General features: G+C 31.7%; 1 protein-coding gene and 1 pseudogene across 1 annotated transcript; one reads left to right on the top strand and one right to left on the bottom strand.

The window, feature by feature from the left end:
- Window positions 1–3,898: 3,898 nt before the first annotated feature.
- Window positions 3,899–6,040, bottom strand: LOC140977713 (probable galactinol--sucrose galactosyltransferase 2; annotated as a pseudogene).
- Window positions 6,041–7,465: 1,425 nt separating this feature from the next.
- Window positions 7,466–10,865, top strand: LOC140976839 (ATP-dependent 6-phosphofructokinase 2). Its single transcript, XM_073441195.1, has 3 exons — window positions 7,466–8,117; window positions 9,231–10,084; window positions 10,557–10,865. Exons 1-2 carry the CDS (start codon window positions 7,524–7,526, stop codon window positions 10,074–10,076), a joined length of 1,440 nt encoding a protein of 479 aa, XP_073297296.1. The 5' UTR covers window positions 7,466–7,523; the 3' UTR covers window positions 10,077–10,084; window positions 10,557–10,865.
- Window positions 10,866–11,808: the final 943 nt, after the last annotated feature.

The raw sequence follows: 11,808 nt of genomic DNA, 5'->3' as shown, positions 1-11,808 counted from the left end.
GATCAATTCAAAACTAAAAGTTGATGCAACATGTTTCTTCTAGCTTTACAATCGAATAATGTAGGATCGAGTATTTGTCGCTTTACCAAAAGCTATAACTGATGGTAACTATGCAAGTCAAATCTTTAAATCATACAACAACTCAAGCGCCTACCCATCGTGGACAATTATTGTACCAGACAATCTATCTCCTAATAATTGCACCAATCGCAATCAATGAAAATCAAAGTCGCGATCTTGACTCTGATACCAATTGTAGGTTCAAACGTTTATTGTTTTATCAAAATCTATAGATTATGATAACAGTGCAAATCAAATATTTTAAATAATACAACAGTTCCAGCGCAACATTTCAATTACTCTACCCAACATGATCAATTATTGTACCCAACAAATAAGTTTATGCAAATAACCTTTTACTATATCATATGAATTTAAAAGACATTTGATTAGAATATATACTTGATATTCTACATAAGTAGTTGAGAAAAAAAATCATTTTTCATCTATTTGAAAATTTATATTTTAAAATAAAAAAAAATCAGAATATATATATATATATTTATATTCCCGAAACCCAAATTTAAAGTTGAATTAATACATTCATATTCATCATTAAATTCTATTATTTAATTTTAATATATTTAACATGTTTATCCACTAAAAATATTGAAATAATTGTTTATACAATTTAATAAAAAAAGTCAAAGAACACGATCACATTATTATTAAGTTACAATGATAAATAAATTATTATTTTTAGTTTATCATCATAGTTTTTACCTCAATAAACACATTTTCAAATGTAGGATGTTAAATTTAAAATTGACATTAGATAATTATAGTATTAATTCTAACATTCTTTTTTTATTCTTCTCAATACATTACTTTTTCTATCTTCAAATATATTAATCTATTTATTATTGTATACAAAGTAGAATAATTATTTGGTTAATTGATCGCATTTAAGATTAGATGTTTAGAAAAAATTCTAATATATCTTTAAAGACTAATAGATAATGAAATTAAATTTGAAATCAAGAGAAAAATTAAGAAAATGTAGAATACTACAGTGCATGAATTTTCGCTTTGTACAGTGACAAAACATAAGGTGAGACCAAGTGAGATACTTATATATATAAGTCTCATTCAACTTAGCCCATTATAATATTTTTATTAACTCACTTTGTCCTTCGTTTTTATTTCACTAACTTTGCAGTTTGACTCATTCAAGCATTAACTTTTTATTTTTTTAGTACATAGTGGCCTCCACTCTCAGCGAATTCAATCTTTAGAATTATTAGTAGTTTATAGGTAATAGACAATTATTTAGTTTTTATTTTCTGTCTTTTGATTAATTGTATAATTTTTTATGTTCTACCTAATTCATTTTTAGAATTTTTATTAAATTTTTATAATCATGATTAGAAGTGTTGCACGCATACAATATAAAATTAATATATTTTAAAATGTTAATATTGAAGTGTCGAATAAATGTATTAAATCATTATTTAAGAACTTTTAGAAAAACAATATACATCATAATTCAGATTTAAAGATTAACATACAAATAAAGAATTGCGATGAATATCTTATAAAATAAATGGTGTTAGCCCAAAAAGATTAAATATGATTATTATAAATAAATTTTTCTTAATTAATTATAAAATTTTCAGTAAATGCGCTGAATTAATTAGAATGTTTTCAATATAGTATGTCGATAAATGTTTTTTCATATGAGTTAGTGATTGAGTCCTTATGAACATTTAAAAAAATGTGTCTTTAGTTATAGTAACAGTGTCTTATAATTTAAAATATTAAATGAAACAAATTATCAAGATAAAAAATTAATTAAAAAATTCAAGAATATGTGATTACTCAATTAGTTTAATTGATACGCTCTTTAGTTTGTCGATTTAATAAATGTTAAATCCACAATCACTGAGTTTGACAAGAATTCTTGTAGAATAAAATACAATTATAATAAATTACTTGATTGTATATGTAATAAAATTTTGTATATTTCATATATGTTTGATTTATTTCATTTATAAGGTTGAAATTTTATATATTATGATATCAGATTTGTGATACATCTTTTTTATATATTATGATATCAGATTTGTGATACATCTTAACATCGATAAATTCATTAAAAATTTATATATTAATTTTCGCTATCATATAATTCTGGTTTCGCCCCAGACTTTTTGTATTCGTTTGTTTGAATTTATTGTTCCTCATTTTACCAAGACTCATAATATGTCAAACACGAAAGTGAATATTGATTTAAAGAAATGATAATATTTATATATTGTAATAAATATATTTACCCCTCACGATAATGATAAAACTAACTTAAAAATAATATGTTGACGAACATATTGTCATGAATCCAAAAATACAACTCAAATATCAACTTTGACACTCAATTTTGAGTGACTGCAAAAATGTCTCAACAACCCATAATTTTTGGACAAGATAGTAACATCATAATTTTGAAATCAAAATGATATTTTCTATTTTATATCAAGAATTCATGATTGAAAATCGATAATATTAGATATATAGATATTTAATATAAACTCGTGCGAGCTCATTTAAGTTCATCTTTAAATGAGTCGAAAAAATTTCAACCAACTCACTTAAACTGTTTCGCGGTGAAGGTCAAACCAACAACCCCAACCCAAATTGACGGCTAAAATCACAACGATCTTTTACCGTGTTTTATTTAAATAATTTATAAATATAAACCGCAAAAAAATTTCGGTTACAAAAAACTTTAATTTAAACACATAAATTCTAGCAAACTGTCACATGAATACATGAAAAAAATTTAATAAGACACCAAATAAAATTCATAATTCGATAATGAGTTATTTCTAAAATTTAATTAATTTAATATACATAATGAAAATATAAATAAAAAATCTAAATCATTGAATTAAAAATAACATATTATAATGTGGGTAGACATAAAAAATCAAATACTGATTTACATAATGAAAAGATATCATTGGATAAAAATAACATATTATAATGTGGGTAGACATAAAAAATTAAATAATAATAATCACATATATTTAAAATATAAATAAATAAGGAGAAAGAAAAGATACATTTAAAGTAAGCAATTAATATAAAACAAACAATTAATAAGGAGATAAATGTAAATTCACATATAAAGTCACATATTTATATATATAATAGATATGAGTTTGGGCTCAGCTCGTGATTGATTTGAGCTTTTATCATGAGGCTCGAGCTCGGGTCGTTTTAAAAATATTAAGTTTGTGAATAGTTCGATCTCGACTCTTTAATTGCTCGTTTATCATATTTAACTAGTCTTACTAGATCTCATTAAATGGGCTCCGTTTTCAAGCGGGTTAAACAAGATCGTTTTCAATAACCAAAAATGTATATGAGAATCTAAGGGGTAGACTTCTCATTTTATAACATCTCAATAACTTATGTTACACTCAAATTTCGATTTTGAACAAAGCAAATTATTATTATACACTCAAGACCCAGAAAACTAGTCGAGTTTACGACTTGTTCGCGAGCTTATGAGCCGAATATCTTTGAGCTCGAGCTCGATCAATAAAATTGTCGAGCTCGATCGGCTCGATAAGTTTCACGAACGAGCTTTTTATCGTACCGAACTCCGAATAATTCGCGAACAACTTGGTTCGTTTACATCCCTAATAATAACAACTAAACATACATACAAGAGGAATTGGTTGATTTTTCTTTGGTCATTCATGGACAAAGATGTGTAATACATAATTCACCACATGCGAAATAAGGGCTAAATATAAGATGTAAATGCCAAAAAAAATAAAAAAAATTCCCTAAATAAGCCACAATCAGTCATAAAATTTTACTCTGGAAAATCTGCTCAAAAGTTTGCATCAATTTCCCAAGCATTTGCTACAAAGGGAACGTTGACTTAAAAAAAATGGTTCTCATTTGAGTACTCAATATCAGCCTCTTTCATATTCACACAGCACAAGCTTGGCTCTACGCCTGCATAGGCTCCAAAAACACCTCCCCCCTTCCTTTGATTCGAACTCCGTAGCGCGAAAATTCATCAAAGACCTCAATAGATTCCAGGGCTCCTCAAGAATTATACATATTTACCAACACAATAGGAGCAAACTGTTATGTGTGTCCGCAAAATAACAAAAATCAACTATAACTGGCAACAAACTACCTTGATAGGAGATACGGTGAAGACATCACATTCCAATGTTGTTAAAATAATATCGAGGCCTATATATTTCGCTAGTCGGGTAAGAGATCCCGATCTGAAGGAGAAGATTGCAAAATCTCTATCCCCTGGCTAGGCCGAAATTTCGTCAATATTATCAATATCTGCAATGGATAACTTTCCGGAGAGCACAACTGCATTTGTTACTGTAGTATTATTCTCCATGCCAGGCCAGGTTTCTGATCCTTGGCAATTGAATGCGGGAACAACTCCCGTAAGCTTATTCAGATTGCAAATTTTCATCAAGCTTATGCATAATTGAAACAACATTTAGCATACTAAAGTATTTATTATATAGGAACCTATCAGACTGGTGCAAGTGAGTGATCTTCAAGCTATGATGCAGTGACACTTCAAAGACACAATGTATCATATTCAACACATACCAGACTCGGTGTTCGTGCATTTTGTGTCCATGCAGCCAAGCTCGTGTTACATACCATTTCCCATCGGTGACTCGGTCATTGAATAAACAATCACGGGCCAGCCTTCCAATGTACTTTGCTCTCAAGATTAAGCCATCAGGCAGCACAAGCCTTTTGAGTATTTCGAAATCATGGTATCCTGGTTTATCACTGATAATGGAATCAACCATGGTTAACAGAAAAAAAGTACCTCTCATTTGAACATGTACACAGTACACTCCACATTTTATGATTTAACTAAGCTGTGTACCTAACATAGATTCCACAGCCTCCAACTGCCCGGGCAACTGCGTGAAACTCAGCAACATCATTGCAGCTCTGGGATGTTGGAACAGATAAATAAATCAGTACCACGCAAGTCCTTGCCAAAATTTTATAAACTATATAAAAAAAAACGAGCCTCGTACATAGAACATGTCCCAATCTGGTACAAATATTTCAACAAAGAATAGGCTGTTATAAGACACAGCAGCTATATGGAGCGCTTAGTCCTTGGGTTCTTGGGGTAGTAATCATCCGGGGCACGTGTGATGGCACTTTTCTTGGAACTGTTACAGTAAATATGAAAGGATTTTTCGACAAACTACAAGTATGCCATTTTCTTGGAAATTCAAGCATTGGATCCACTACCTGTAAACAGAATCAGTGCTGTGAGCCATGCAACAAATTATGCCATTTTCTTGGAAATTCTTGGATATCGACTTTTCGAGTGATTCTTGAAAACGTCGAGTTAGCGAGACACGGGCCTCCGGAGTCCGGATCCAGTTGCTAAAGTTTCAATTGTGCTCTTTCTGTACATCAACCTTAACTCCATCGACTTCCTGGGAAGCAAGGTATCTGTGTAAATCATCCTAAAATTCAAATACATTTTCAGGATCAAATGTTCCAACACCATACTTCTCCGTGCAATCCATTGCTAGCTATATCCCTTTGCGTGTTTATATATATATTGTTTAATCTTAATGAATATATATTTCAAGTCCACGTAATGAAAACATTAAAATCTATTTTATTTTTTATAATTAATGTGTAATTAAGTAAGATATTGATATAAGATTTTATCATTGTTAACAATAAAAGTATAATCGAAATACATAGATTTCAAATTTATTTCATATAAAATCATCTCTCCAAATACCCCGCAAATCCAAATCATTTATTTCAAACACAAACTTGATTCACGAATTTTAGTTTTTTTTTTTTCATAAGAAAGATAATCCCCAAAAAATAAAGTATTTTTTTAATCAATGAAATCACATTTTTTAAACAATATAAAATAATCACTTAGGGATTGACAAGTGTGTACCAAGAATATTCTTCGATGCCTTTTGGAGTTCAATCTCATATACTGTATTTTTTTCCCATTGTTATTAAGGAAATATCAAGAAAAGCAGAAGAAGATATAAATAAAATCATTGAAAGGAAATTGAGAAGTCAATGGGAGTAGAATTGATGACAGGGTTTGCGATAATTAAATAGGTTTAATTTTGTAATATAATAAACTAAATAAAAGGAATGGAGTATGGAAATAAATAAAACTCCCAGAATAAATATTTTATTTGAGAGAAACAATAACATAATTTGTTGTATTCAATTCTTGTGGGTTGGGTTAGGTTGAGCAATAGTACTATTCAAAAATTATTCAACCCAAACCCGAGCTAACCAGAAAACTCTCAACCCGAACCTGAACCCGAATCAACCCGATCAATCCGATTAATCCGATTTTGTATTTTTTTTAAAATTTTTTTAAATAAAATTAAATAAAATTCAGAAAAAATAATAATAATATTTTAATTTAAACATATAATAACAAAATCTCTATCATATATATGATTTAAATTTAAAAGTCTAATTGTAGAAAAATAAAATATATTTACTAAATCAAATAAACAATTGTTTAAAAAATAAAAAATGTTCAAAATAAATATTAAGTTGAGTGGGTTTCATGTGAGACCGTCTCACAGATCTTAATCTGTAAGACGGGTTAACCCTACTCACATTCACAACAAAAAGTAATACTCTTAGCATAAAAAGTAATATTTTTTCATGGATGACCCAAATAAGATATCCGTATCACAAATACGACCCGTGAAACCGTCTCACACAAGTTTTTGCCTATTAAGTTATGAAAATTTATGATATAAATATGCAATAAATATTTTTTCAGACATACAATATATAAAAATATAGGCAATATTTATTAATTATATATATATTTTTAAAAATTAAAATTTTCAGATCAAACCCCGATCATTTTTTCGGGTCAGCTATCGAGTCCAACCCGATCTGATCCGAACCCGAAAACATCAAACTGAAATCTAATTTTTTTTAGTTAAACTGTATCGAATTGATGGATGGTATTGATTTTGACGACCTTAATTCCTATCTATAGCAATGATATAATATAATTATATTTTATTTGACACCACATCAAACTTATGACCAACGCCGTACAGTGTCACCACGTAGTGCCCATTTGTCACCTCCCCATATATTATATATAATATATATATATACTAATGAACCATGTATACGTGATGTGTATATAAAATAACGATTATTATTATATATATATATATTAATTATAATCATAATTATTAATATATCGAGTCAATTGCAAATTTTAAAATAAAAATTAAAAAATTATTTAATTAAATAATTAAATAATTTTATAAAATTAATTGATATCACATAATCCAAACTATCTCAAAATTAATTTATACAATGAAATATGAATTATTTATAGGTGTTTGTGTTATAGAATTTGTTGTTCTTCCAACTTCCCATTCCCGAGTCAGATTGATCACTCACAAAAAGTTTGTGCACAGATGGCTTTCACAACAAGCAACTCCGGCGCCGACGCCGACTCCAATAACCACCTGGATGAGACCAGCTTGACAATCCCCAACGTCAAGCTTCAGAGCTTAACCCACCTCACTGACTACCTCCCGGAACTCAAATCCTACCCCAACCCGCTCGACAAGAGCCCCTTCTTCCACCCCATATCGGAATTCTACATCACCAGCACTGACGTCATCCTCCGCCACATCCTTCACGATCTTTCCGGAGAGTTCTCATCTCCGGGACCCCACCTGGCGTACCACCGGGCCGGGCCTCGGAAGGCCATATACTTCGACCCTGGTCAGGTTCGGGCCGCCATTGTGACGTGCGGGGGGTTGTGCCCCGGCATGAACACGGTGATACGAGAACTGGTGGTGGGGCTGTGGGAGCAATACGGTGTGCGCGAGATTTACGGCATAAGGGCCGGGTACCGAGGTTTTTATTCCTATGAGCCAGTGCCGTTGAATCCGAAGATTGTGCATGGTTGGCACAAGAAGGGTGGCACTGTTCTTGAGACTTCCAGGGGTGGGTTCGATCTTCACCAGATAGTGAATTCCATTCAAGACCATGGCTTTAACCAGGTGAATTTCTCATTTCTGTTTCAATTTGATCTAGGATGCAAACAAATCGAGCACAATCGAATGCTGGATAGTTTTTTTTTTCCTTTTTTATTTTAAAATTTATCTTACATGAAGCTGGAAAAGTAAATATTTTAAAGGAGATTTTTTTAAATAAAATCTACAAATTATTATAATCAATTTTAACCTTCAATTAAGTTGATTTATCGAAAATCTTTTTATTATATCAAATTACCAACATATCCTTTGAACCCTACTCCCATCAATTTTTTTATCAATCTCTTTTCTTATCTCATCAATTCCATACTTTAGGAGTTTTGAAACATTTCCATTCTAGTTTTTAAAATGGTATGAATTATATTTTTTTGTCCGCCTAATTTTTTTATACAAATAATGAGTTAAATATTCTTAAGATTATATTTCAATTAATTACCAAATATTGAATAACGTAAATTTAATAGTGCATAAAAATTGAGAACGAAGATCGAACAATGATAGTAAAGTAACTTTCTTGAAATGATGAACAAAAATATAGAGCAATGACGGAGGAGGGAAATGAGGTCCGTCATAATTGGCATGAATATGCATATTTTGATAGTAAAGAATTGGAGCATTTCAATTATATAAAACACAATATAAAATGTTTAGTGAAAAAGGCCGTTTTTAAAATTATGACTTTGAAATGAGTTAGAATAAGCAATTTCTCTTTTATTTATGGGTTGTGAACGAATTAATTGATACTGGATTTGAGTAGAAAATTATTCGATTCATCTATTTTGTGATGGATATGGTTTATATCTTAAAATTATATTTGACAATCGATGGTTTTGTCAAGTTACAGCGGATTTAGTTAATTGATTTTTTGACTGGCAGTGATGTTTTTGTTGTTAAGCACCAATATATTGATATTGACGAGTGTTTGCAAAAGATTGTGTTTATAGATGAGCATTAAATTTATAGAATGCGAAGAAGTTTGAATAATTAGAACTGGGCAGTAAGTGGAAAATTTTTAAGTTAGAGTGTTTGATAAATAAGTAGGTAAGTCTTATTTTCATATTGTGCCTCTATTTTGGCTTTTTTTTTTATCGTCGTCATAATACATAGACAAATATGCAGCTTTACATAATTGGCGGAGATGGCACTATGCTGGGGATGGTCTCATTATTTAACGAAATCAAGCAACGGAAGCTAAACATCGCAGTAGCTGGAATTCCAAAAACAGTTGACAATGATGTTGGCATCATCGACAGATCCTTCGGTTTCCAAACTGCAGTGGAGATGGCACAGCAAGCTATCAATGCAGCTCATACAGAGGCCGAGAGTGCCGTAAATGGCATTGGCTTAGTCAAGCTAATGGGACGCAGCACAGGACACATAGTCCTTCACGCAACCTTAAGTAGCCGTGACGTTGATTGCTGCTTGATCCCAGAAAATGATTTTTACTTGGAAGGAAAAGGTGGACTGTTTGAATTTATTGAAAGCAGGCTAGAAAATAATGGGCACGCGGTTTTGGTTGTTGCTGAGGGTGCTGGACAGAATGTCATACCTAAAACTGGTGATCAATCCCATGTACAAGAGAAAGATGAATCTGGGAATCCGGTTTTCTTGGACGTAGGAGGCTGGTTGAAATCCGAGCTAAAGAATTGGTGGAATAGGGACCATCCGAAAGAGCTTATTACTATTAAGTACATAGATCCCACATATATGATAAGGGCTGTTCCTGCGAATGCTACAGATAATTTGTATTGTACACTTTTAGCACACTCGGCGGTTCACGGTGCCATGGCTGGCTACACGGGGTTTGTCTGTGGTCCAATTAATGGGAATTACGGGTATATTCCGGTGGAGGAGGTGGCTCAGGCAAAGAATCGGGTGGATATTAAAAATCATAAGTGGGCTTGGGTTAGATCTGTCACCAACCAGCCTGACTTTTTAAGATGCTCTGATGAGAGTGGGATATGAGTGTCCAGGTTGGATTTCTTCTATATATACTTGCTGCTCTTTCAGTCCTTGAATTAGAAAATCTGGTGTATTGGTCGCCCCACACTTTTGGATGTAAATTTTGGAAGGAGTAGTTTTCTCCTTTCTCTACTAAAAACCAGTCCCAACTACCTTAAAAGATGACCAATATTTTTAAGAAGTAAAAGGTTGCACATCTAATATGTGAGACGACTCTCGAATTGCTTCATTATTTGGTGACTTGGTTATTTGATCAGTATCGAGTCTATTCGATGCTTTGAACACATGCAAATCATTGAACATGATATTTTAGCTGCTGATAAAATTTATTAAACACTCCCTTTTAGAGACAGACCAGAAAATGAACTAGACATTTCACGCTACTGGCAAAATTTGTTGAAACATAAAGAAACTCGATTCTTTTGAACATAAACATTAGACATTAGACACAGAAGATTTAATATCAGCAACACGTTGATGCAGGTTGTTTAGCAGCAATCTGGTCCACAGCACACTCTTGCACAGCGTATCAGAGGCTTGGAGAAATCAAACAAACAGCATCGGCAACCTTCAAAACCAAGAACAAAGAAAAACATTTTACTATCAACGCCGAGTTCGTCAAGACTAGTGATTTATTGTTCACGCGTTAATGCTGCGGTAATGTGTTTGACCTCAACATTTTCGAAGATGATTTATATTATGTGGTGTTGGATGATGTATTGTTTTATGTTCTGAAAGTGAGATTGTATGATGTATATATCATATCATTTAATAAATAAAATATTCTATTCATTATATTAAATCATTTAGGCTAGAATATATAAAATATGGGAAAATCGGTTTTTATTGGAATCTAACAAAATGAAGTGGTACCCGTTTAGTTCCATTTCCGGAAGTGAAAGATGTTTTGGGAAAATGATCATCTCTAAGATAGACGTGAGATGTTAAAAATTGAAGGAAGAACTAATGTAGTTGACCTTGGGGATGCACCATGCTTGGCTGCACCTTTGCTGCATTTGCCCAAGCGACGAGGAAAGCTACCACAAGTAGCCATGTCACAGTGCTGATAAAAGATTTTGCATTGACCATCTCTTTCAGTTTGTGCAGTTTTGAAATTGATCAGAAAATGAAGGTATGATAAATCCCTTTTCTTGATGCCTTTTTTTTATAGAGGAGAATCGTCCCCCGATGTAATAAAAAAAAACTATGTGATTTTCGACCAAATCAGAAAATATGTGAGATGGGGTTTCGTTGGATTATCCATTGCTGCTATTTTTGACTTCGAACACTCAAATCCATCATTTCATAAGTCGGTAGGGACTCCATTATGGTTGAATTTCATCAGTCACACTAGTGGGAGTTTGGAATGTTCCAGGGGAGGGGAAGACTAACATGAGCTTTCTACTATTTTGATTTAAAAGATTTGATATTAGTATCTAAAAGATCTTCGAAAATGTTTTATTTGGAAAGTTGATGTAAATTTTTATCATAGATCGATTGTTTACATATAAATTTAGCTTAAAGATTCATATCTTGGTACCATTTCCAAGGTTTTTGAAAGGGCCACAGCTACCTTTTCTTTTCTTTACTTTCGTTGAATGAATTGATATATTTAGGGAAATAGCAACTTACTTTTGAGTGGTATGATATAATTAGTTCAAAGTCCAAAAGGACAGACTCTCGCCCATTATACTAAACAGTACAAAAAAATGCAAGCTGGTGCGAACATTTGACA

Source organism: Primulina huaijiensis, chromosome 5 (genome assembly GCF_012295235.1).
Source record: "Primulina huaijiensis isolate GDHJ02 chromosome 5, ASM1229523v2, whole genome shotgun sequence".
NCBI classification, from domain to species: domain Eukaryota; kingdom Viridiplantae; phylum Streptophyta; class Magnoliopsida; order Lamiales; family Gesneriaceae; genus Primulina; species Primulina huaijiensis.
This window is presented reverse-complemented; position numbering and strand designations above follow the sequence as displayed.